This window comes from Sus scrofa, chromosome 13, assembly GCF_000003025.6.
Source record: "Sus scrofa isolate TJ Tabasco breed Duroc chromosome 13, Sscrofa11.1, whole genome shotgun sequence".
Classification (NCBI taxonomy): Eukaryota; Metazoa; Chordata; class Mammalia; order Artiodactyla; family Suidae; genus Sus; species Sus scrofa.
Genome location: NC_010455.5, coordinates 71203730 through 71231185, shown reverse-complemented (window position 1 = coordinate 71231185; position 27456 = coordinate 71203730). Strand labels below are relative to the sequence as shown.

The 27456-nt window shown below is 54.9% G+C and overlaps 1 protein-coding gene across 5 annotated transcripts in view; it reads right to left on the bottom strand.

Moving 5' to 3' along the window:
• IQSEC1 (IQ motif and Sec7 domain 1) overlaps positions 1-27219 on the bottom strand; it is a 162719-nt gene extending 135500 nt beyond the window's left edge. Inside the window, exons 1-2 of one of the 5 annotated variants that reach the window (XM_021069392.1) lie at positions 26838-27202; positions 1631-1675 (exon numbers count right to left, since the gene is read on the bottom strand). In XM_021069392.1, coding sequence (XP_020925051.1) covers positions 1631-1675; positions 26838-26860 — 68 coding nt within the window. In that variant the 5' untranslated portion in view covers positions 26861-27202. Of the gene's footprint in view, positions 1-1630; positions 1676-26837 lie in introns of those variants that run through there. The other 4 variants (XM_021069400.1, XM_021069395.1, XM_021069396.1 and 1 more) reach the window with 4 other exon arrangements.

Below are 27456 nucleotides of genomic sequence, written 5' to 3'. Positions count from 1 at the left end.
GGCCATGTACATGAGTGAGCATGTACGAGTGTGAGTATGTGCCAAGACTGGGCTGTGGCTGTGGGTATGTGTGAACCCATGTGCAGAATGGAGGTACAAGGGTCCAGCCACGGAAGGGAGTGTGCAGACATCCTGGAGTCTGTGTGTGTGTATGTGTGTGTGTATGGATGGTTGTGCAGGAGGAACACACACATGGGCGAAGATTGTGCTATACCATCAGACTGTTCACACCAGGATCTGGGTTCAAGTCCCAGCTCTGCTCCCCAGCTGAGAATTCTGAACCAGTGATATCTACAAAATGGGCTGATATTTCTACTGCTGTAGTGAAGAGGTGGGACGCCTCCAGCCATCATCCTACGGAAGTGACCACTATTACTGCTCTGTGTGCTGTGGCTGTGGAGTGTCTGTGTCAGGATTACATGAGTGTGTGAATGTGTGCGCGTGACCTAACTGGCCCCCAGGGTGTCAGCCCCAACCTGGCTCAGATGGCCATCCCCTGCCCTTCTTTTTTTTCTTTTTAGGGCTGTACCTGTAGCATATGGAAGTTCCCAGGCTAGGGGTTGAATCGGAGCTGTAGCTGCCAGCCTACACCATAGCCATAGCAACATCAGACCCAAGCCACATCTGTGACCCATACCACAGCTCACAGCAACGCCGGATCCCTAACCCACTGAGCAAGGCTAGGGATCGAACCTGCGTCCTCATGGATGCTAGTCAGAATCGTTAACCACTGAGCCACGGCAGGAACTTCTATCCCCTGCCCTTCTCACAGCCTTGGGCTGCCTCCAGGTTTCAGAACTGGCTGCTACAACCATCTCATGCCCATACGGCACCACCGCCACCAGACAAGTGGGACCCAGTCCCCACCTGACACCTCCAGTGGGCACAGAAGCTCCTCCCACCGAGGCCTAGCCCCTGAGCCACTTGGCTCTGCTGCCCCCACCCCACCCCCTCCTCCCTCTCCATGCACTGTGGCCACATCCACTTGTTGAAGAACCTCACAAATACGCCTTCCTAGGAGTGACTCACCTCCCACCCCTGCCAACTTCTAGTCACCCCTGAGTGTGGCACAGAGTCCCATCCCAGTCCTCCCCCCATGCCAACCCCACTCCAGGACCAGCTGCCACTCCTGGCCTTTGTGGCAACAGATGTGAGCAGAGAGAGACATGCTGCCCCCTCTAGGGCTCCCCCTATGCCCATCTCCAGCCCTCTCTTCTGAAGACATCTGACAGAAACGTCAAGACACAAGACCCTTAGACACCCCTCACGGCCACCAAGCACAGGGTGGAAACTACTAGAAACCATGGGCTTCTACCCTGGGCTGTAGCCTGGGTTGTCATGTGAACTGTGGCCGCAGGGGACCATCAGCCTTGGATCCCAGAGGAACTATCAGCTGAGCCTAATGCAAGGGGGACCTTGGACTGAGCCCGATTCTGGGGCCACCGCCCACTGAGAGCTGGGCTTACTCTCAGGAGACATTTCAGCCATACCTCCTATCCCTGGCGGAGTTTTAGGGCCAAATGGGGGGTAACGTCCCCTGATGGCCCCTTGAGGCGCAACCTATGTGTTGATGGGGAGAGCGGGCTGGTGGTCCCAAGCAGGCCTGCAGGTGGGGACAATGCAACAGTACCTGTGTCGGTCAGTGGAGAGGCTGCTTCCGGTCTCCAGGGAACTCCTGGGGTGGCAAAAGTGAGACTGGATTACCAATGATCCCACACAGCAACCCCTTGCCCCCCTCACCCCTGGCCAAGGCAGTTCAGGCCACGCTGGGTGGTCCAGGTCTGGCCCAGGGTGGTGAGCAGCCCTGGGAAAAGCTTTTGCCCCCACACGAGAAACCACGTGCTTTCTCTCCCTCTGATGGGTCTGCCGCGAAGCTGCCCTGTTCCCACCCCACGCACCAGTGCAGGGGCTCATTCTCTGTTGGGTCAAACTGCCCCCTGTTCGATGGGGAAGCTGGGGCCTGAGGTCCCATGGGGAGCCTCCCAGCAAGGCTCTGCAAGTCAGAGATGCACCTGGGCTGTGGCCTGGGCCTGCCGGCTGGCAGCTCTGCCCACAGCCAACTCTCCCCCAACAACAGACAACTCCTTCCCAGCCCAAGCTGCCCCTGCACCCCAACCTCCCTGCTCCCCCTTCACACAGTCTCACTCCTGCCCCAGGGCCTTTGCACTTGCCTTTCCCTCTGCTTGGAAGGCTCTGTCCTCATCACATCCCACAACTTCCCCACTCAGAGAGGCCTCCCCTCACCATCTACAGCAGCCCTCCCCTCCACCCCTCGGTACCCTCACCTGCCAGCCAGCTTGATTTCTTTCTTTCACGTGACAGGGACTGAGCCATCGCTTGCTTATTCAGTGCTGTCTGCCCATCAACATCCCCTCCAAAGGGTTGAATCGGAGCTGTAGCTGCCAGCCTACATCCCTCATGTGTCCTGGTCAATGCTGCCCCACGAGGGCACCAGTCATGGCCTCCTCTGATCCTGTAACCTGCTACAACCTGGTCAGAGGTGGGGAGTGCAGCTCAAGGGGTAGGGAGGCCCACCCGAGGCCTCACAGGTGCCTCATGAGTAAATGGGCTTAGGGAGGGGAAGTACCGTGGGTCCCACCCTCTGAGGAGCTGGGCTGGGACTGACACTTGGGGTGTTTGCCTGAGACCAGCATGTCCCCCCCTTACTGGGAGCCAGAAGCCCCACTGAGAGGGTCTGGCTTGGGGTCCAGGCTCCCGGGCAGCATATCTGGGATCAGATCCCGCCCTATCCCTGACCAGTCCTGCATTGTTGAGAGTACCTCTCTGAGCCTCAATGTCCACATCTGTAAAAGGGGAGGAACAATACAGAGCTCCTAGAGGCAAATAATGGGTCTGAAACCATGTCCAGAAAGTGGAGCTTCTGTTCCCTCTGCCTGGTGCCACACCTGGCGACCGAGGCCTTTGGGGCCTGGGTGTCCCTCCTGCTAGGCGGGGGCCCAGCTCCCAGCACAGCCTGCCCTTGCCTTCCTGGGGAGTGGCTGCAGTGACGGGGACATAGCCCTGGTGGTGGTGTCCTTGGGCTCCACCACTCCTCCAGTGCCACCCTGCTTCCCACGGCCCCTCACTGTAGCTGCCTTTCACGATTCTTCCCAGCCAGAGCCCAGACATCCAGCACACCTGCTTCGAGTGGGCCTGAGCTTGGCACCGTGGGCCCTGCCATCCTGAGCCTCATTTCCCTGACCCTGCTTCCACGTCCCCACCCTGACCTGTGATCTGCTACTTCCTGTCTAGCTAAAGCATTGCTGGTTGCCAGATCCCATGTCCAGCAGACTGGATTCCTCAGAACCAAGCCCTGATCCAGCCCCCTCTTCTCCAGCCTCGGCTAAAGAGGCTGCAGACAGTGCCCCCTCCCCTGGAGCCAGAGCCCACCTGGGCCAAGCACCACCACTCGGCGACTCTGCCTGTGTCAACAGGCCTGGTCAGGGATCAGGAAGAAAAGAGGACACGCGGGGTGGTGCCAGGACTCCCAAAAGTCACTTCCCTGGACCATGCACTGTCCTGTGCCCACTCTGGGGCAGAGAGTGGTTTTCTAGGAGGGATGGAGGGCGGGGCTGGCAAGGCAGGCCTTCCCCCCTATACACAGCCATGCCAGGACCATAGTAGGACTGTGCCAGGAAAGGTGAGAAATCCTGGCCTCCAGGAAGCCCCAGGGCTGGACAATCCCCCCGGGTGGCCACTCAGACATGGACATGCCATGCGAGGCAGTGCCAACTCCACGTGACAGGGAAAGAGCCAGTGGTGCTGTGGCTCCCAGAGGCCAATGGGCCCTGGGCCCAGGGCTGCCCTGCACACCAGAGGGATGTCCCCAGCTCCAGTCCTGCCCTGAGTACATGACAACATGCCACCATCCTGGCCTGCTGCCGAGAGCCCTCCAAGTGCTAGATCCCTTCTCCATACACTTCCTCATTGAACCCCTGCCTGAGCCTCATGAGGCACAAGGAATCATGAAAACCCCTTTACATGCTATTGGTGCAGCTCAGGGGGTCCCTGTACCTGGAATGCCATTCTAGTCCCTCCTCTTTCTCCTGTAGCAAACTCCTATTCACTCTCCAAAACCCTGAACACATGTCAGCCCCTTTGTGAAGACTTCATTGCCTACTCTGTGCCCCATCAGAGTCCTTCCTTTTTTCTTCACTCTCCTCCTCCCCCCTCCCCTTCTTCTCTTTCCTACTCCTTTAATGACAGTGAATATTTTTTAGCAGTTCCTATGGATGAAGTACTGGTGTTAATGCTTGACCAGGGTCAACTCATTCAGTCCTCACTACAGCCTGTAAGGGAGGCACAGGGACATCATCACACTGGGACAAGGGTCCGAGATACAGAAAGGTGCACAATGATTCCACCCAGGCGGTAGTGTAGCCGAAGCACACACGTGGGGATGGGGACTGTCTGCTGGGCACGACCTGCCCTCAAGGTTGTGCAGGGCTGACCTGGCTTGCCATGGCCTCTGCCTGGGCTCCCACTCCTACCAGGAACCCCTTGGCAGCCTGACTCCCTCGGTGGGCCCCCCTCCTGGTGTGTGTGACATCTCTGAATAGGGAACTGCCCTCTGCCGTAAGCCCTGCGGGGTCCCTGCAGCTTTGTCTGCCACAGACTGAGAGCCACTCTGCTCATTACCCTCCTTCCCGCCCAGCCAGTTGCCAACAGGAGGGGCACGGCCAGAGCAGGGAAGGCCCAGGGCAAGGATGCATGCAGCACATGGTGCACCGCCCAGCCCCACACCTGGACTGGGAGCCAACAGCCTGGACTCAAATCTCAGATCCAGCCAGAGACCCCCATTTCTAGGCCTCCTCACCGGGAACATGGGGTGGGGGTGTGGTAACAGTGCCACCTCACGCTGCTGCTAGGAAAGGTGACATGCTACCCATAGCTGGGAGGCGCCTTGTAGAGCAGAGAAGCAGAGAACAGGCGTCCTGCGGAGCCCCTGGCTGCTAGACCATCACACGGTGCTTGTTGAGATGGCGGAGCTTAAAAGTTACCATGTGAGTTCTAAGCCAAAAGGGCCAGGGTTCAGATCCCAGCTTTACCACACACTAGATGTGTGGCCTTGGGCAAGTTAATGAACCTCTGTCTGTTTAGGGTCCTCTTTTATAGTGCTTTGGGACGATTAAATAGGCTAATACATTGAAGGCACTTAGAACAGTGCCAGGCACAGAGTCAGCCTCCCAAATCCAGCGCCAACCAGGGCAGTCTCAGAGCAGGAGCGCATTAGGTTCACAGGAATGTGCGATACCACAGTATGCAAATGAAACGTTAATGTGTTGTAGTAACACTCTGACTTCATATTACTAGAAGTCTGTCTTATTCGCATGTATAAAAATCCTCATTTATAGGGGGAACCAGCACTCTGAGAGGCAACTTACTCAGGGCCACCAGCTCTTACTGAGGTGTGGTGGCCCCAAGGCCAGAGCTGTCTGCTCTGCTGGGGCTGCTGCACCGTCCCCCGGCCACACCTCTGGGCGCCCCTGGACCAGGCTCATGGCCTCGGTGCTCTGGGTCAGCCAGGCAGGGCTCCCTCTCCTCCTCCTGCCTCTGATGTGTGTCCCTGGGGGGGGAAATAGCCCATTCCCACCAACCTGGACAAGATGAGCGCCCTGGGGCAGTCCCTTCGCCGAAGCCCGGCCCCCAGCCCTACAGATCAGGCTCCTGGGAGGCCACTTCCTTCTCCCTCAGTAAACTGGCCACTCAGGTCCTACTCCCTGGCATGGCTTCCAGAGGGCGCCCCGGCACCAATAAAGTTCACCAACAGGAAAGATGGCCTGGGTATAAGTCAGGAGAGGGTCCTCTGGAGGGGCTGTGACTGCAGGGGGCGTGGGGGCTCCTGGGAGGTTGGTCAGTTTCTGCTTAGGGGTCAAGGTGCTGGTTATGTGAGTGGTTCGGTGTGCGACAATTCAACAAGCTGTCCATCGGATGTCAATAAACATTTACATTAAGAAAACACAAAATAGCCTGGTTCAGCCCCAACCTAGAGCAGCAGGAAACACCCAAGGCCTCAGAGCTGGTGGTCCACCCTTCTGGTCACCCCTTCCTCCTGTAGCAGCTGTGTGGCCTTGGGAAAACCCCTTCCCCTCTCTGGCCTCAGTTTCTCTCTGCTGAATGAGGCAGTGGCCAGTGTTTCGTCTCTAGCTATTCGGTAGACACACAGGGCAGTTCTAAGAAATGTGTATGTTCTGAAGCCTGGGCCTGACCCAGACCAATGAGTCAGAACCTCTGGGGGATTCAGGAAGGAGAAAAACAGGAGACTGGCCCTAGGTAGTTAAAATGCATATTTAAGGACAATTTCAAGCAGCCCAGACTCTTGCATCTTCCCATACATAGAAAAGTGCTAAAATCAGTAACTTGAGAAATCTTTTTTTGCTTTTTAGGGCTGCACCTGCTGCACATGGAAGTTCCCAAGCTAGGGATTGGATCAGAGCTACAGCTGCCAGCTTACACCACAACCACAGAAACTCGGGATCCGAGCTGCATCTGTGACCTACACCACAGTTCATGGCAACACCAGATCCTTCACCCACTGAGCAAGGCCAGGGATCGAACCCAAGTCCTCATGGATAGTAGTTGGATTCATTTCCGCTGCACCACAATGGGGAATCCTGAGAAATCTGGTTTTTGTGATCAGCACTCATAATATTTCAGGACATGTTTTGTTTTTTTGTTTTGTTTCCAGCAAAATCTCCTCTATCTATCTGGCTCCTCCCTTAGCTCTTGAGAACATTTCCTCAGAGTGATGTGAGGCTGTCTCCTGGCTAGAGTCCTCAGTAAGGCTTCCAAATAACACATAACTTGCAACGTTTAGGTCCTGCGGCTTTCTCCCGCTGACCACATCTTACACAGCTACAGTACATGATCAGAAGTTGGACACTGAGGTTGGAAGAATCAATACTATCAAAATGACTATACCAGCCAAGGCCATCTGCAGATTCAATGCAATCCCTAGCAAATTACCAAAGACATTCTTCACAGAACTAGAAGAGAATATTTTAAAATTTGTATGGAAACACGGAAGACTCCTAGTAGCCAAAGCAATCTTGAAAAAACAGGAGTTCCCACTGTGGCTCAGTGGGTTATGAACCCGACTGGTATCCATGAGGATGTGGGTTCGATCCCTGGCCTTGCTCAGTGGGTTCAGGATTTGGTGGTGCCCTGAGCTGTGGTGTAGTTTGCAGATGTGGTTTGGATCTGGCGTTGCTGTGGCTGTGGTATAGACTGGCAGCTGCAGCTCTGATTTGACCCCTAGCCTGGGACTTTCCATATGCCGCAGGAGCACCCCTAAAAAGCAAAAAAAGAGCAGAGGCAAAAAAAAAAAAAAAAAAAAAAAAAGGAAAAGAAAAATAGAACTGGAAAAATCAGGCTCCCTGACTTCAGATTATACTACAGTGATCAAAACAGTATAGTATTGGCACAAAAACAGAAATTTAGATCAATGGAACAAGATAGAAAGCCCAGAAATAAACCCACACTTCTATGGTCAACTAATCTACGACAAAGGAGACAAGAATATATAATGGAGAAAAGACAGCCTCTTCAATAAGTGGTGCTGGGAAAACTAGACAGCTACATGGAAAAGAATGAAATTAGAGCATTCTCTAACACCACACACAAAAATAAACTCCAAATCTATTAAAGGCCTAAATGTAAGGCCAGATACTATGAAACTCCTAGAGGAAAACATAGGCAGAACTCTCTCTGATATAAATTGCAGCAGTATCTTTCTGGATCCACCACCTAAGGTAATGAAAATAAAACAAAATAAACAAATGGGACCTAATTAAACTTAAAAGCTTTTTGCACAGCAAAGAAAATCATAAAAAAAAGAAAAAGGCAACCCACAGAATGGAAGAAAATATTCGCAAATGAAGCAACCAAAGCAACCAAGAGATTAATCTATAAAATACACAAACGTCTCATGCAGCTTTATATAAAAAAACCTAAAACCAATCAAAAAATGGGCAGAAGATCTAAACAGACATTTCTCCAAAGGAGAAAGACAGACGGCTAAAAATACATGAAAAGATGCTCAACATCACTAATTATTAGAGAAATACAAATCTAAACTACAATGAAGTATCACCTCAAGCCAGTCCATCATCAAAAAAAGTCTACAAATAAATCCTGGAGAGGGTGTGCAGAAAAGGGAACCCCCTACACAGTTGGTAGGAATGTAAATTGGTGCAACCACTATGGAGAACAATATGGAAGTTCCTTCAAAACCTAAATACAGAACTACCACAGGATCTGGGCATATATCTGGAGAAAACCATAATTTGAAAAGATAAACACACCCTAATGTTCACTGCAACACGATTTACAATAGCCAAGACATGGAAGCAACCTAAATGTCCATTGACAGAGGAATGGATAAAGAAGATGTGGTACATATATGCCATGGAATATTACTCAGCCATAAAAAGAATAAAACAATGCCATTTGTGGCAACATGGTTCGACCTAGAGATTGTCATACTAAGAGGAGCAGTAAGACTGACAGAAAAAGATGAATATCATATGACATCACTTACATGTAGAATCTAATAAAAATGATACAAAAGAACTTATTTATAAAACAGAAGCAAACACAGATTTCAAAACCAATCTAAGGATCACCATGGGGGAACCCATGGTGGGGAGGGAGGAATTGGGAAGACGGCAATAACATATATACACTACTGTATATAGAATAGATAAGTCACAAGGACCTACTGTATAGCACAGGGAAGTCTTTAATAACCCATATTATTACAGGTTGTATTATAGGTTACAATAGTCTGTAATAACCTGTATGGGAAAGAAAAATGGATATATGTATATGTATAACTGATTCACTTGCTGTACACTTGAAACTAATACAACATTGTGAGTCAACTACACTCCAAAAAAAAAAAAAAAAGAAGTAGAACATGCAAGATTTTTCAGACTTCACCAGTTATAGAGCATGTGTGTGCATATGTGTGTCTATGCAATTTCTACCATGTGACCCTCCCGCTGTGATCAAGCTCCAGGACTTTCTATCACAAGACGCTCGCAGGCCACCCCCTCCTCAAGATCCACACCCACCGTGCCCCCAATTCTTCACCCCTGACAGCCACCAACCTGCCCATCATTTTGTCACTTCAGAGTGCTATATGAACAGAATCGTACAGGATATAACTTTTCAAGTCTGGCTTTTTTCACTCAGCCTAATTCCCTGGAGGTTTATTCTAGTTGCTTGTGTATCAACAGTTCCTTCTTTTTGACAGTTGAATAATGTCCCACGGCGTGGAGGTACCACACAGTCTGCTCATTCATCCCCCAGCTGAAGGACGTCTGGGCAGGTCCCAGTTTGGGGGTTGTTATGATTGTTTTTTTCTTTTCTTTCTTTTTCTTTTTTGGCCTCCCTGCAACATATCGAGCTCCCGGGCCAGGGATCAAACCTGTGTCCTGGCACTGCAGAGACAATGCTGATCCCAATGCACCACAGTGGGAACTCCTGGGGGCTTTTATGGCTAGGAGTGCTGTGAACTTCTCTCAGAGGTTGTTTATTTGTTGCTTTTTCAGGTTACACTCATGACATATGGAAGTTCTCAGGCTAGGGGTCGAACCAGAGCTGGAGCTGCTGGCCACAGCCATAGCAATGCCAGATCGGAACCACATACACTACCTACACCAAGCTCTAGATCCTTAACCCACTGAGTGAGGCCAGGGATCGAACTGTGTCCTCACGAATATGAGTCAGGTTCATTACTGCTGAGCCACAATGGGAACTCCCCACACAGAGGTTTTTGTGTGCACATATGTCTCCATTTCTCTGGAACAAAGGCCCAGGAGTGCCATGGCCCGGTTGTTTGGTAAGAGTATGTTTACTCTGGAAAAAACCCACCAAGCTGTCTTCTAGAGTGGCAGCACCATTGGACCCTCCCAGCAGCCACATACAAGGGATCTGATTTCTGTGCACCCTGGCCAGCATTTCGTGTTACCCTTATTTCTCCTGAACCCATCAGATCCACGTGTAGTGAAGTCTCACTGTGGTTTTAATTCCATTTTCCCAACAGCTTACAATGTTGACCATTAGTTCATGTATTTATCTGCTATCTGCACATCTTGTTCAGTGAAATGAAGATACACCTTCATCTTTAGAAGCTCCCCAGATGCGTCTAACATGGAACCAGTAACTTCCCTGGGGCCCTCTGAGGCTAAAAAGTTTTGTCAGTTTTAGAAAGAACACGTTTACTGGTGTAAGAATTCTCCCAGGCATCCTGAGCTTTCTGGAAGGGCCTCAGACAGGCTCTAGGTGGCCACAGGTGGCTCTGAGCCACTGGGTCTTGGGAAGAAATAGGGAGGAAGCGGAGATGGGGCAGGATGGGTAGAGGGCAGACCCTGGAGGCTGTGTGGGCTGTGATAGGGCCCCTCCATGGAGCCCCCACCCCAGGGAGGCCACTTCAAGCCCACAGGAGCCTGAGTGGGCTTGTTGGCAGAGGGTGGTGGGCAAAGGCATGACCCAGGACGGGGCTGGGGGCAAGGAGGCTCCAGCCATCACGGGCTCCAGGATGGGTTATTTGTGGAATTCACCTCTATTTCCAAAGGGGCAGGGAGGCCACAACCTCCCTCTTACTAAATAGGTAACACACACCCACTGCATCAATTGTAGAAAATAACAGCAGAGCACAAGGCAAATAAGTTACCCACCATCCCACCTCCCCAGGGATTAACCAGTGTGATGTCTAAAGACGCCTGAGGATCCTGAAGCCTTTTTCCAAACGTGTCCCCGTGGCAGGCGCTGGGTGGATGTGTGTTTTTTGGTTTCACAAAAGTACCCTCTGTTCTGTAACCCAGGTTCTCTCCTCACTTAACACTTCTCGGGAATGTATTTTCCGGTTGTCAAATATTCCTCTGCGTCACCCTGTGGAAGCTGCCTGGAACCCCGGGCACACTCCCCACTGCCCACACAGGGGGTCAGGCCTGGCGTGTCCCCCAAGCCCTACACCCCCACCTCCCACCGTCCAGGCTGTGGGCCTGTCCCCACAATGGGCTCTTTGTGCTGCTCAGATGTGCCTTTAGGACCCATTCCTGGAATTTCTGGGTCACAGGGCGGGGTGTTTTCTCGGCTCTGGGCACACACGGATGCTGACCCAAGGGGCTGGACCAACACGCTCCAGGCAGCGATGGGGGTGTTTGGCCATTCCCAGGGCTCCCCAAGTTTCTGTGTGGGCAGAGTCTGGGTGTCATTTTCTCCCTGTACCCATGCTCCTGAGTCAGCCAGCCCACAGCCAGAAAGCACTGAGCGGCTGGCTGGGCTCACCCCTCACCACTGCCCCTAACTATCACCCATCCTCCCTGGGGCCCAGATACAGGAGACAGAGAAGGTAGGAGGCGACTGAGACACGAACCCAGGCCAGGCTGCCCTGTGATCTCATCCCATCATCCCCGAGGGGGAGGCTGTGGTCCAGTGTCACCTGCCGGGGTACCCAGTTCTGCTGCCTTGGCCTCGGTCTCCTCGTCCATGGAACGGGGCTGATCCTCCTGCCTCGGAGGCTCCCGTGCAGCTCTCAGGAGCTGACAGGGCTGGGGGCGCCTTGTAAACCAGACAGACCTGAGGAGCTGCTGTGCTAGCTCCCTGCTCCCAACCCCTAGCTGTCCTGCCCTGGCCCCCAACCCCCGCCCTAGGGCCTCCCTCTGAGAAAACCACAGAGGGCCCTGCCCACCCACCCAGCCTTCCTGTTCTGGCTCTGGGCCCCAGACAGCCCTGCCCAAGGGCACAGTGAGTGACTGTCCCGGGGCTGGCCTCCTCACCTCCCCATCCTGCCAGGAGCCCGGCCCAGGCTGCCTGGCCCAGGAGCATCTGGAAAACTCTCACTGTAGGGCACAGTGGTGTCTCTGCCTGGACAGAGGTGTGGGGAGGGTGCAAGGGCAGCGGGCTGGGGCCTGGAGTGGGGGGATCCCCAGGGAGGTACCAAGGCCCTCTCTGGGCCTCAGATTCCCATCTGCACCCTGTCTGTCTGGAGAAGGGATTCTTAAAGGTGGGGGTGGGGATGTCTTGGGTCCCTTTGGGACAAGGCTTCATTCATCCCATCCCCTAACCACGCAGCCCCTGCCTTATGCCTGGCTCTCTGAGAGCGCTGTCCTGACTCTCATCACCCTCAGAATCACCCTGCTTTACAGTTGAGGAAACTGAGGTGTCATCAGAACACAGGGTGAAAGACAGAGAGTGAGATGCGTGGCTGCCCATGGAGGGAGGGGCCCCCGAAGGTCACTCCATGAGACTATGTGGGTGGGGGCTCCCCCAGGAAGCAGTGATCGCTGGGCCCAGACCTTGGCTTGGGGGAAGGGGCTGCATGCAAGGTCAGCAAGGGCAGAGTCTGAGCATGTGTAAAGTGAAGGTTCCGGAGTGGAGGAGGGCAGGGGACGGGGGCCAGGCAGAGCATCTGCTGCAGAGACAAAGGCCTGGCTTGGAGAGGGAGGCCCTGTGGCCACCCCCACCTGCTGAGAAGCACCCCTCAGACCCCAGCTGCTTCTGTGATCCTAAAGCTCTCACCAGGATTCTCTTCTTGAGGCTGAGGCACTGGCCAGGGCGCTGGGCCACCAGCCAGGGCCCGTCCAGCCTTCCTTGGCTCCCGGGAGTGGGGCTGAGGCCTTGCCACGTGGCAGGAGCCTGGATGGGCCTGTTCCCAGGGCCCTTGGGCGCTGGTCTGGGAACCACGTCCTGCCACTCCCAGGCCTGGCTCACGAATGGGCAGGAAGCAGAGAGCCTCTATCCAGCCTGGCCGGAAGGGAGGGTTGGCCGTGCTGCAACTTTCAGATGCTGACATGAACTCATTTCATCTGTCTGGGAAGCTGGAGTTGTGTATCCTCACTTTACACATGAGGAAACTGAGGTTCAGAGGGTCTGAGACCTGCCCAAGGCCCCTCAGCTGTCACGCTGTCCCACTGGATCCTAATTCTGGGTCCCCTGCTCTCAGCTCCAGGGAGCGTCCCCAGTCAGCCAGGCAATGGACCCCCAACCAGGACATCCGGACCCCACTGACCCTGAGGTGGGGGATGTGCTAAGGCACAGGGTTGCTGAGGGTGTCCCTCCATGGGGGTCCCCTCAGATACCCAGAAAATAAGCCAAATCACCCCAAACCCAGCAACTTACACACCTGTGAAATTCAATTTTTAAATAGCTGATGAACTCTCATGGCTCCAAAGCAAGACAAAAAAGATATCAAGTGGCACATTCCCTCCCAACGGTCCTAAGTCTACCGAGGGCCCCCTGCCCCCTGGGGCGTCCCGTAACCAGATTTGGGGCCTCCTTGCAGAAATTCTTTATGCACAAGTAAGTGGACATGGACGTGCCCAGCTGGAGATGTGCACACGCCTGAGACTGGCTGTCTCTCCTCATCCTGAATGCAGGCCCTCGCTTTGCCCTGACACCTTGTCCTGGAGGCCACACCTCAGCCTGGGGCACAGTGGCCAAGTGTGACTGAAGTTGGAGCCAGAGGGAAAGCAGGCCCCTGGCTCCAAAGCCCCTCTAGCTGTGAAGGACAGCTGTCCTGTATGGCAGGGCAAGATGGGGCCCCTGACTGACCGGTGTCCCTGACCCTAGATCGGCGCTGAGGACACAGTGGACACCTCCCGGATGAACCTGGCCGAGCCAGGATGGCCATGAAGTGCGGTCAGGCTGACTCCCCTTCCAGGCCTAGCATGGGGGACCCCGATGGCACCCCGACCACAGACACATTCTCAGAGCCATGCTGACCTCACATGGGAGATGGACGCACACATGCGATACCTCTTAGCCATCACACATGCACACAACTGTTCACACATACATGTACGCAGAGCCTCCCGCAAGCAGCCGAGAGCATCCGGCTGACCTCAGGTCTGGTCTCAGGGTTACAAGCGAGCAAGTGTCTGGCTTAGGTGAGCCCCTGGACTTTGCATTAAACAACCACGGTCAAGGGAAATCCACCAGGGTTTTTCCATTTAAATTTTCCCCCCTTCCTGCAAACCATGCGTGTTATTTCACTTTAGCTGAATGACAAGTTACAAGCAAGGAACACTTCCAGAAGCCCTGCAGCTGGGGACTTCACAGAGACCTCCAGGGAAAACTGAGGCTGAGGGCCACTGCGCTGAGTGCCCACTGTGCGCGGGGCGCCGGCTCTGTCCTTCCAAATGCCCCAGGGGCACACTCCTACCCCCACTATTCAGAGGAGCGAGCTGGGTGCAGAGAGGGCAAGAGGCTTGTCCCCAGCCCCTCAGCAGGTGAAGGTTCCTGGGCACCCTCTGACAGAACTGGGGAGTGGGTGGGATGGGAGGGAAGGGGAAGGGGGCCAGGTTTGCACAGCTGCCCGGGACCCCCACCTCAGCAGCAGGAGGTGGACCTCAGATCTGTATGGGAGCACTTTCTTGAGTGCTGCAGAGGGGTCTGAAGCCTTAGTGGGAGCCTGGAGGCAGAGCCCTTGGGGACCCCCAGCCCCTGGATTCAGGGCTGTGGTGTCTCCTGTAAAAACAGGGAGCCCAGCCCCAGCCCCTCTGTTCATGGGAAGCAGGTGAGCTCAGCCTGAGGGCCACGGCACGGGGGCATCTGTTTCTGGGGTGGCGAGAGGCCATCACTGCATGCGCTGTTCCCCATGCGTCTGGCCTCTGCTTGGGGTGTGGAGCAGCCCTGGCAGATGGCCACAGCCCTGGCGGAAGGCCTCAGGTACCCTCAGCCCATGGGGTGGCTGGCAGCTGCAGCAGCTGTGGGGGGCACATGACCTTGGCCAGTTGGGCAGGGCTGAGCCCCAGAGGGCAGGGCCACAGGGGTGCGTGGAGGGGCTGAGAGTGAGAGCAGGGGGCGTCCCTTACTTACCACACCCTAAGGTTGCCCAGGGAGCACGTGAGCTGAGCCCGGGACCCAGGGCAGCCCGGGTTGTGAGTGTGGTCAGGGGGAGCTGGAGATAAGCTACATGCCCGCTAGAGTCTCAGTCCTGCTCTGCTGCCAGGGCACTCGGTAAATGGGGACGCTCTGCGGATCAACATGAGGTTGCTGCTTCCTCCAACAGCAGAATCTCGGCCTCAGTGACCCCCACCCTGGCTGAGCCTCTGCTCTTGCCTGAGCACCTGCGTGCTGCCTGCGGTCATCTCTGTGTCCTCACTGGCCTCAGGGCTGGGAATGGCCCATTTTACAGGTGGGGACATGGGGCACGCAGCCAGCAGCAGAGCCTGCCCGCTCCCCCTGTCCTCGCTCTGCCCCCAACCCCACCACACCCACATACTGCTCCTCTCCAGGGAGGCTGAGTGTAGCCGGGAAGGGTTTCCTTCCTGGAGGTGCTGGAGAAAAAGAAGTGAGGTTGATCCGAAATAGAGGACAAGCTTTCCTAGGAAACACACAATGCCCCAGGCAGATTTGGGTTTTTTTAAAAAGACTTAGAATACACCACTGGAAAAGAGGAAAGATGAAATAGTAAGAAAAAAATTCTGTTTACAGTGCCTGTTGCTAAGAAAGAGGGAGATATGAGCGAGCACCTGGGTGGGGGTGGGAGGGTCAACCAGATCCTGTGGATTTATTTACCTGAAGCACGCAACCACAAACCCGCACCCCCCGCCTTCAGAGCCCCGGACCTCAAGCTGCCTCTGGGCCTGGCTGTGTTCATCCGCCCACCGCTGAGTTGAGGCTGCCCGCTTGGCCCACTGCCCTCTAACTCCAAGCATTCCAGTGGACCTTCCCCAACACACACAAACACACACACACACACACACACACACACACACACACACACACACACACACACACACGTCAGCCCCTCCTAAACTCCCAGTGCAGTGACTTGGGCAGAACTGACCCCATCCACGCAGCTCCAGGGCTGGTCAATCAGCACGCAGCCTCCTCTGGGCCTTGGAGGTGGTTTCAGGAATGGCCATGAACCCTAGGGCTGGCCAACAGACGTGAGAGGTTCTGGGGGGCCAGGGGACACCCACATGGGGACCTTCCAGGCAGAAGAGTGCTGGAGCCCCCAGAACCAGCCATGTGGAAGCCTGATCCCTCCAGGCTGTTCACCACAATGACCGTTACAATCCCTTCTGACTTGAGTTTCTGCCTTTTGCACTCCAACTTCTGGTTAACACACTCCTTCCCCCAGCCTGGCTTCCTTCCTCTTCCCAGATGTCCCTGTTTCTGAAGTCCCAGCACACCCCAGCCTATCCCTGTGCAGCGAGAGCCCAGAGGAGGAAGGGGCGAGAATATGTGTAAGTTCCAGACCCACCATGTGCTTTATCAGCTCACCAAATCTTTATGGCCACCCCACAAAGTTCCATTCATTGGCCCCATTCTACAGAAAGGAAACCTGAGGTTCACAGAGGTTAGGTCATCTGCCCAAGTCACACAGCTACTAGGAGCAGATAAGGGGCTACATCTGAGCAGCTTCTGTGGCAGTGAGAGGTACTGGAAAGGCCTGGATCACCCCAGCACCTCAGCCCCCACTTTGGCTGCACCCGCCCAGTTTGGGAACCTCCTCTGAGGGGCCCTGATCACCATGAAGTCTTGGAGATGGAGACTGAAGCCTGATCAAGGACGGGGGATCTGAGGGGCTCGGGGGTGAGGGGCTGCAGCCATGCCTCCTGAACCAGGTTGGGTGGAAGCGCCTCTCACTTGATGACGAGCAAACGTGAGAAGATGCTTGTGTTATCTTGGCCTGTGGAGTCCTTCAAGATGAGGGCTGAGGGTTTCAGGGAGAATGGTGGTGATTAAAAATACATCACCTCCCTTATTAACCATTCCAAACAGATGCCGGGACCATCTTGACGTGGAATGAAACCACCGAAGCCAGTAAAACATCTTGCAATTAGCCATGCTCTTACAACTCCTCGGAGCCCGCGGGCTGCTCTGATGGACCCTCTCACGGGGACCCCTCTGGGGCAGACATGCTCGGGGACAGCAAACACGGAGCATCTTGGGCCCTGGTTCCTGGAGCCCTCATGTCCCCAGCTCATCCCCAAAAACAGGATAAACAGGGGGAAGGCCAGGACCCTCTGTTGGGTTGGTCCAGAGAGCCGAGGTCTGGAGGGCAGGGCCCCAAGCTGACACTGTGCCTTCAACCCCGCTACCCCCAGCCTTGCCAGCCTGGTCCTCGCTTCGCTGCAAACTGTGATGAGTCAATTTGCCAAAAGCCGATTCATGGAACAGTCAGTTTGAGGATGACAACTTCATCAAAAGCACTCGCTCCCCTTAACCTTTCAGTTTGTCGGCTTGGTTCATTTTTGTCTCCAAAATGGCACTTGAGAAGTTCCCACTGTGGCTCAGCGGTTAACAAATCCAACTAATATCCACGAGGATCCAGGTTCCATCCCTGGCCTCACTCAGTGGGTTAAGGATCTGGCGTTGCCGTGAGTGGTGGTGTAGGTCACAGATGTGGCTCGGATCCTGCATTGCTGTGGCTGGGGTGTAGGCTGGCTGCTGCAGCTCTGATTTGACCCCTAGCCTGGGAACATCTATATGCCATGGATATGGCCCTGAAAAAAAAGAAAACAACAACAACAACAAAAAAGTCACTTGAAGGAACCTCAGTTTGTGCCTGTCCAAGCTCCCTGCTGCTGGGTGGGGGCAGGGACAGAGGGACCAAAGGCAGGGAGAGCCAGCTGACTGCATCACCACTGTGCTGGTGGCACTGGGCAACAGCACAGTCACACAGGCCTGGGGAGCAGGCTGTCCAGCTGGGGGCAGCCCCTGGGGTCAGGTCTGCAGCCTGGCTCCTGGAAGGCTCTGGGGAGCGTGGACAAGACTTTGTCCTAAGGTCCCAGCTGCTAGAAAAAGGGACTTGTGCTGCCTTTTTGTGGGGAGAAGGCAGGTCCCAGTGTCCTGGTGGGGTTCAGCCTCAGGGAGAAGGGTTCCAGGGGCCTCTGCTGTCAGGGAGGTTGGGGACCATACAGGCCACCCATGGAGGAAGGGATTGAGACAGGCTGGGGGGTGGCCACTGGCCTCCCTGCTCCACAGTCACCAGGGGGCCAGTCATCAGACCCAACACCTGCCCCAGGCCTCTTTTTTTCAATTAAACTTTAGATTTTGAGATACAGATTCACCTACTATTGTTAAAAATAACACAGAGAGCTCCTATCTACACTTTTCCCTATTTTCCCCAATGGTAACATCCTGTAAAACTACAGGACAACATCACCATCAGGATGCTGACACTACCATCCACCATCTTATTATTATTATTATTATTTTGTCTTTTCTAGGGCCGCACCTACGGCATATGGAGGTTGCCAGGCTAAGGGTCTAATCGGAGCTGCAGCTGCCGGCCTACACCACAGCCGCAGCGACGCCAGATCCAAGCCGCGTCTGCAACCTTAACCCACTGAATGAGGCCAGGGATCAAACCCGAAACCTCATGGTTCCTAGTTAGTTTCGTTTCTGCTGCGCTGTGATGGGAACTCCCACTGTCTTTTTTACTTTTTATTTTTTGGCAACGTCTGCAGCACGTGGAAGTTCCTGGGCCAGGGATCAGACCTGCGCCACAGCAGTGACAATACTCGGCCACCAAGGAATTCCTGGCTCCACTGTCTTAGATTTCCTGTCTTACTTCTCCATGTGCGTGTGTGTGCGTGTGCATGCGTGCACGCACGTGCACACACACAATGGTTCCATCACCAGAAAGATCCCTTGTCAAACACCCCCTCTTTACAGCTCCAAACTGAGCCGTCCTCTGATCTGAAATGAACTTCATGAATAATATGATCTACCTGCACATATTTTTTTTGGTCTTTTTAGGGCCACACGCACGGCATATGTAAGTTCCCAGGCTAGGGGTCAAATTGGAGCTGTACCTGCCAGCCTACACCACAGTGGCAACGCTGGATCCTTAACCCACTGAGCTAAGCCAGGGATTGAACCCACATCTTCATGGATACTAGTTGGGTTTGAAACCTGCTGAGCCACAATGGGAACTCCAAATCTTAAAACAAAAATCAGCAGAAGGTCCCAGTTGTAACAACACAGAGAAAAGGAGGAAAGTAACATACAATGAAGGGACCAGGATGTTAGTGGTGGGTGCCCAGGAATGAGGAGACCACCCTTAGGTGACAAACCCAGATGCACACAGGGGGCTGCTCAGGACTCAGATGTCCAAGAGAAGCTGCCCTTGTTGACACTACGCTCTGCATGGTGACAGCTCTTAGCAGAGCTCCGGGCATATCAAATTCTGATCTTCCTCACCTGTGAGAAGGGCAGTCAATTCCTGGAGAAGTAACGTATATGCCAACCCCAAGTATGTGCTCTGTGGTTTAGGTGTCAAACAGAGTGAGGCCCCAGGCTCAGATAACCACACGTGGATTTCATGTCCATGGGTGTCTGGTGACACGTTTGCAGGCCTCAGACATGCAGCCTGCGTCCGACACTGCAGGGAGTGAGCTTCCCTGGCCTGCCTTCCAGACCCTCTCCTTGCACCTGCCCCGAATGCCACCACATGTCCAGTGGCCCCTGCCAAAAGCCCCCAGTGCACCCTCTGCCTTTGCGCTGGCAACTGCACCTGTGCCTGCCTCCCCATGGGCAGGAGCTACTACTCCCCAGGATGCAGCCCAGGTCTGGGGCCGAACAGGTGCTAATAAACGTGTGGAGAGAAGTGATATGGACGGACAGCCAGCCCGGGTCATGAATGGGCTGCTGGGAGGTGTGCTGGGATCTTGGCTACAGATGTCCCAGGACCAGTTCTGCCAGCCTCCCCTCTCCTGCCATGGCTCTGCTTCCTTTGTGGAGACCACACTGCCGGCCACCAGGCTGGGCTTCTCACCAGACGGAGAACACTGTCTGCTTGAAGGGCTAGCCAGTCACCTTATCCCCCCAGTGGACCCTCAAGTCCAGAACTGCAGTGCGGTGACTAGAATCTCTGCTTTGTGTAACTGGCTGGGTGGCCGAGGCACTTTAATAATAGCGCATAGACATCAACACACAGAACTCCCCCAGAAGGACCCCAAGAAACTGGACACAGCAGTGACCTCTAGGCAGAGGGACGGGGGAAGGAAGTGACTTTGTCTTGTGTACATTTTTGCACCATGAGGATGAATTATCTCTCAATTATATCAATGAACAAAGAACAGCTAAAAACAACGGAGGCAGGTATTATAGGCTGATTAAAATTTTTTGAGCACCTACCAAGGACTCATTCCTTGGAGTACTTGTATGCTGGAGGACGGGGCTCTGGGCAGGGAGATCAGAGCCCCATGTCACCCCCATGCCCTGCCCCGGGACAGAAACTCTGACAAAGACAGTGGAGGCATCAGAAGGTATCCAGGTAGCCCCAGCCCCCATCCACCCAGTCGATGCCAGGGTCCTCGGGGCTAGTGGTCCATCAGGAGAGAAGGAGGCTGAACTTCACCACTCACATCTGCTCTTATTCAGGAAATGGTAAACCCAAACCACAGTGAGATGCTGCCTCACACCATGAGGGTTGCTATTATAAGAACGAAAAACAACCAAAAAGCAAAATAGCAAGTGTGAGTAAAGATGTGGAGAAATTGAAATCCTTGTGTGGTGTTGGTGGGACTGTAAAATGGTGCAGCTGCTGCAGAAAACAGTATGGAGGTTCCTCAAAAAGTTAAACATAGAACTACCATATGAGCCGGCAATTCTACTTCAGGGTAGAACTGAAAGCTGGGTCTCGAAGAGATATTTGCACACCCACATACACAGCAGCATTATTCACAGTAGCCAAAAGGTGGACGCAGCACAGGTGTCCACAGAGAGATGACTGGAGAAACAAAGTGTGATCTACACACAATGGAATGTTTTTCAGCCTTAAAAAGAAGGACATTCTGACCCTCCAACAACATGGATGAACCTTGAAAACATTATGCTAAGGGATAGAAGCCAGTCACAAAAAGATAAATGCCACATGATTCCCCTTGTATGAGGTCCCTAGAGATGTCAAATCCACAGAGGCAGAAAGTAGATGATGGGGCCGGGGGCGGCGGGTTGTTCATCTGAAATGGGAACTGAACTTCAGTTTGGGAAGATGAAAAAGTTGTGGAGATGGAGGGTGGTCATGGTTGCATGACAGTGTGAATGGATTTAATGCCACTGAACCGGACACTTAAAAACGGTTAAAATGGTAAATTTTATGTTGTATGTATTCTGCAATTTTTAAAAAAAGGTTATTGGTGTCTTGCCAGGCCCAGGCCTGCAAAGACCCAGGAAACGAGGCAGAGCCTTGCCCAGGAAGCTCCCGGTCAGGGGGAGACAGAAAAGCAGGCAGCTGGTGACCACAGAGGGGAGGCCCAGGGTCCAGGAACTTGGTGAGAAGACAATTTCCCCTGGAACCTCCCAGGAACTCGGGAGTTAAGAGGGAGGTGTGAATGGGTCTTGAGGTCTGAGGGGAGAGGGACAAAGGACACTCTAGGCACAGGGGCCGGCGGCGGTTGTGGGGGGGCTTCTTGGTGGGGCAGGCAGATGGGCATGTGGTGGGCCTCTGGGATCTGTGTGCTGTGTGTCTCTGTTCTAGGCTGTCAGCTCCAGGTGGCAGGGCCCACCCTGGCTCGTGTACAGTCATGGCCATACCCGGCCTGGCACACAGACGAGGTGCCTGACCACCACTGTGGGCTGAGTGAAGGGACGACCTGGGACCACGGGTGACAAACAGAATAGGGTGTGTGTGAAAGAGCTGGAACATCTGACATTCAGCTTCTGCTTTGTGTGGCCCTTGGCCCCTCTCCCCTCAGCCTCCTGTGTGTCCACATAACAGAACCACCAAGAGCTGACCCTGCCAGGCAGGCCCAGAGAGGGTAAGAGGCTGACTCAGGGGTGCACAGCAAGGTAGGGGCTCTGTGAGCTCCAGGGAGGGCCAGGGCCTCAGAGACCAAGGGGCAGAAGGACTGGAGGGAGAGGAAGAAGAGCCAGTGAGCAAGCGGGTTGGGGAGGGAGGGGTGGACACAGCCATTCATGGTGGGGGTAGGGGTGGGGGAGCGGCAGGCTTCAAGGTGAGCCTGTTGGGCACTTAGTGCCTGGCAACAGTGCCCCTTAGGTGTGTGCAGGCAGAGACAAAACCACTTTCACCCACAGTCCCCAGGTGCCAGGCTCCCTGCCACTGCCAGGCAAGGCGCCCTCAGCTCCGGGATGAGGCAGGGCTGAGGTGCAGGGGGTGGGGGGGCAGCTCCAGGCATGGGGGAGGGGCAGAACCATGAGGCTGGCAGTGGGGAATCTGCTCAGGGGTCAGGCACTGGGGCCCATGACTGGGCTCTGCCGGACCACCTTCCGGCCCTGATGTCTGCCCACCTTCTATGCACCTGCCTCCTCCCTCTAGGGCAGACAGACTGGGGCTGGTGAAGAGAGGGGTCTGCGGAGTGAGCAAACCCCACAGGATGTTGCCAGGCAGGCAGGAGATGGTGCAGCAAAGAGTTTCTTAAAGGGAGGGTGGCAAGGATGACCTCCCCATCCCGGGTCCCCCAACCAGGCTCAGTAGTATCCTCAAGGGCAAGCAGAGGGTCCCTGTCTGGGCCACTGGGCACCATGTGGACCAGACTGGATTGAGTATGGAGGTCAGATGTGAGGCTGGGATGGGCAGGGTCTCACCCCAGGGCACAGAGCTTGGCTGTTAGACCACGACCTGGGAACCATGCCAGCCCCTGCACTGAGCCACCTGTAGGCAGCCCTGGGGGTATGGGGCTCCTAGGTCTGGAATAGGGACCTGGCTGCTCTCTCTGGGCACACGAAAAGGATGATGCGAGCCTGCCAGGCCTCCCCTCAAACTTCCCGCCACAGTCCAGCGATGTAACATGGCCCCTCACAGCTCCCTAAGGCCCACTGCCCACAGGGAGAGCCCCTCCTGGCCTGCGGACACCTCCTGCCCTGGCCCTAAGTACACCTCGGCTCCCACCTCTCACCTCCTCACTCACACGCGGTGTCAGGCCAGACCAATTACTTTAGCAAAAACCTTCAGTGCAACAGAGCACTAGGGCTGGGCTCTGCGCTGCCCCATCACAGTTCAAGCCCAGCTCTACCCCTCACCAGGTGTTGCCTGGGGTAAGTCACTCCGTGACTCAGTTGCACTGTCAGTACGATGGGCATAACAACAGCTCACCCCTAGGGTGAAAGTCAAATAAACTCCTGCCTGCAGAATGTCTGCAACTCTTTGAGGCCTGGATTGCCCTCACCTCCCTGACCACCTGGCAACCTCCCTTAACCCTGCATCCTGCTGTGGGAGGCGTGAGCCCTCCCCGTCTCTGGATCACATCCCCTCCTGACTCTTGGCACTTTGTATTGACACTGTGTTCACATCTATCTCTCTCACTGGCCTGCAGGCTCCCAGGAGGCAGAAACTATTTCTTTTCTTTTCTTTTTATGGCCACACCCATGGGATATGGAAGTTGCCAGGTCAGGGATTGAATCCAAGCCATAGCTGCAGCAACGCTGGATCCTTTAATCCACTGCAGAGGTCCAGGGATTGAACCTGCACCTCTATAGTGCCCCAGGCCCCTGCAGTTGGATTCTTAACCCACTGTGCCATAGCAGGAACTCCCAGGCAGAAACTCTTTCTTACTGGGCTCTGTGTTTCCTTGCTTAGGGCAGTGCCTGGCACAGGGAGCTGTAATTCATTCAATCAACAAAAATTTACTGAGCAATAACTACATGCCCAGCGCTTTTCTAGGTCCTAGAGACAGCTGCAGCTAACACACTGTCAGCCCCTCTTCCTTGGGCATAGACGACACTCTAGTGGCCAAGATGGACCAACCAGCAAGCATCAGGCTAGCCGGGCAGGACGGAGACAGTGCCAGGCAGGGAAGAGGGCTGGGCAGTATGAGGGTGGGACCTACAGTCTAGAGCTGGTGGTTCAAGATGGAGGGAATGAATGAATGAGCCAATGAATGAATGAATGATGAATGGGCACCCACTTCAACCCCAACCCCCAGCAGCTCCGAGTCTTAAATTCACTGCCATTCCCTGCAGCCCAACTTCCTGTGTTTGAGTAAGAGGAAGTGACGTGCCCAGGTTAAGTGTAGTTACAGTCGGAAGGGGGCTGACCTTAATTAAGACACCATTAATTAAGCTGTGAGTACAGTAATGACCTTGGCTGTTAGCAAATCTGATTAAGGAACTAATTTGTGGAGGCCTCCTGATTTCCCCACTTCATGAATAAATCTTCCACGGCTTCTGTTGTCATTCCTTGTACCCCTCACTAAGCCACCTCTGCCAGTAGCTGAGCTTCCCCTTCTCAGCAGAATCAAAGCTCTAGTGGCCCAGAGGGTGGAGGAGCCGAGACCAGAGGACAGGGCGGTGGGGAAGGGGATGCCTGGGGCTGCCGCTGGGCTCCTCTGGGAGCAAGTCCATCCAGGTGTGGCATGTGACATATTGGGGAGAGATACTGCCAAGTGCACAGCAGGAAGCATCCAGGGGACCTCAATCAAGTGGCTACTCCTCTCTGAGCCTCGGTTTTCTCCTCTGTAAAATGGGATCAATAACACCCCATTTTGCCGCAGTGGTGAGAACTGATGAAGCAACTGACATGAGAAGCTTCAAAGTCAAACAGTGCAAGTCTGACAGTGGCTACAGCAGTCCTGGCCTGGTGTTTCCAACTGTCCTGAAAGTTAAGCATCTGGAGACACTCAAACCCCCCACCATCACCATGTTGAAAGCCTGGGTAACAACAAGGCTCAAGCTGCAGGTGCCAAGATAGCCCTGGTTCTGTTCTCAAAAATCCTTCTATAGAACAAGGCAGTTCCTTCTCTTCAGCCACCCCCATCCCAGTTTCTTTGCAACCTCTGGCTTGTGGGTTTGGTGGCTGCATGTGGGGATTGGCCTGGATGTTGTGGTGCCAGACGGTGGGGGCCTGAAAGCAGAGCAGCATGAAAAGACCCACAGGAGTTGGACAGGGAGCCTGGAGCCACCACCAGCCCAGCCCCTCTCCCAGGCAAGCGGGAGAGATAGACGTGGCTCATGGGTCAGCAAACCTCCCAGGGGCCATGTGTTTAAATGCAGATTCCTGGGCTCCCAGCAAACCGAATGAGTCTGCATTGGTGTTGGGAGGGGTACTGGAATCTGTATGGTGGCTGTGTCCTTGGTAAAGTCACGTGTGGACGGATTGGGCAGCGATGCCATGGGAAGTGGCTGCATCCATGAAAATCAACCACAGCTGGGCACTAAAATCAAAGGGCAAAGTAAAAGGGTCTTGATGCTAGAGCCCTCCCTGGACCTGCAAGCCAGACTCTCTGGGGGTGGGACCCAGGCGTGGGAGTTGTAAACAGTTCTCAAGTGATTCTAGTGCAGAGCCCAGGCTGAACCCCATCCTCAGGCCAGTACTCAAGTTTCTCAGGGGACTTTGCTGAGCCTCAGTTTCCTCACCTCTAAAATGGGAGTGTTGATACCAGCCCAGCCAGGGCTACTGGCTGCTGTCCATCACTGAGCCCAGGCCCTGGGCTGTGTACAGGCAACTTCCAGTCACATTTTACCCCGACGACCCCCCCCCCCCCAGGGTTTAACAGCCCCTGGGAGGTGAGAATTTCTCTGCCATCTGGGCCCAGGCAAAGGTGTAGCAGGAAAAAAGACGGCTGCGGGAGGGAGCGGGGGGGGGGGGGGGGACCTATTCCCAGGGATGGTGGCGGAAGTTCCACGCCGGGAAAGGATTTACTATTTGTTTCCAAAAATACAGCTGAGGTCCTGTCACAGGGAGTGAGAATTCTGGCGTATTCCGATCACATAACAAACCAACCCATAGGCTTTTCCACTAAAAATGCAAATGAACATCACAGCAAAGCACAGACCCAAGTGGCCTTCATCACCCTCGGGGCTCTGGGCCGGGCCTGCTCACGCAGCGCAGGAGCCAGGTTTCCTTTCCTCCCTGCTCCATTAGTGAGCCAGCTGCCTGCCCCTCAATTCAGCGGAGTGGATGCAGCTTAACTGGGGGCTCCACAGGCCCCTGTCATGGTATAGGGCGGCTTGAGGCTTTGGAGTGTCCTCCAGATGTCACCCTGCATAATGCTCCAGGCTTTCCTGTTTTCATCCTGGGAACCAAGCCCAGCCTGAGGGTCCAGCTCTGCCCTCTAACCCTCCAAGGTCTGAGGTCACTGAACAGCCCCAAGAGGCTGGGCCTGGGCAAGGCGCCTGGGCAGGTGGAGACGTGGGTCTGTGTCTCAACCCCTAAGGCCTCCGGTCCCAGAGGAGCGGTCCTGTGAGGCTGAGACCAAAGGCCTCTCACCCTGGAACAGAACATGGCAGAGCCCGGAGAGCTGAGAGGGAAGCTGGTGCTCTAATCCGATGCCCCAGGAAGCCGGGCTTAATGAAGCAGGGGCATGGGTTTCCATAAATACCCGGCCCCGTGATGTCACCGCCCCTCACAGACTTTCACATTCTCTGCCACTGGTGCTGGGCCAAGGAGGCAGGTGCTCAGCTGCTGGCCCACAGAACACCTGGGTGGCATGGGGGTACGGATGCTCCCTGCTCAGGATGGCTGGCCGAACCTTCACCTGTCCCCACCCTGACCTTCCTGCCAACCTTCCATCAGCCATGGCTGAAGTGCCGGTCATGGAACAGCCAGGCACAAGAGGCTTTTTCCAAATAGACACACTGAAGGCTATACCAAAGGCCAAAATGGTAACAGTAGGTCTGGGGACCCTGGGCACATATTTGGGGGGCCATCTGCCCTCAGAGATAAGAAATTTCACAGTCCAGTGGAGACCCGCTGAGTAACAGCCTTCTCCTCAACGGCACCACCGACGAACACCTCCACTGCAGGGGACAAATGCTGGCATCTCTGCCGGATGGCCAGCTCCCTCTGCAAGCCACCTACATGGCAACCCACCCTTCCCCCGACAGAGCCCCAGCTCCAGCTCCAGTCTGGGCTGGGGCTCCTCTGGCTTCTGGCCTCGAGTTCCAGGCATAAACCTGCCACATATACTCACAAATAGCGTCTCCTGCACGCCATCCTGTCTGGGGGCAGTTTTCCCTTCGCTCTCTCTCCAGCTAGGAAGGCTCAACGTGGTTACGGGAGGAGCGGGATGCTCAGGCGAGAAGTGGAAGGGAATAAAATTAATTCATCAGGGGGGCGAGTCACATTCCCGGGGGTGGCGGGCTCCTCCAAGGAGGCTGGGGCAGGAGCAGGAGGTGGCAGCAGCGGCTCCGAAGGGCCCAGACACGCAGAGCTCAGGCCGTGCCCAGGAGCCCGCGAGGACGTTGAGTCACCATGGTCGCCAGGTTGTGCGGGGGGACTTCGGCCTCACTGCTACCTGGGACCACCTCGGGCTTCTTCCCTCCCGCACATCCGGGGTGGCGGGAAGCACGGGGGAGGGGCGGGCTTGGAGAGGGGGGCGTCCGCGCCAGGTTTGCTCTCTCATCCGGAGGAGGGGCCAGCGCGGAGGCTCCCCCCCGCGCCAAAGGAGCAACGTAGTGCGGGCCGTGCTGGACCAATCGCCGAGGCGCTCGTCGCCGTGGCAACCGCAGCATCAGGCGCGGCCGCCCCGCGGCGCCCTCGCTGCAAAGTCACCCAGCAGGCTAAGAGCGCCCGCGCAGTAGCCCGCGCTG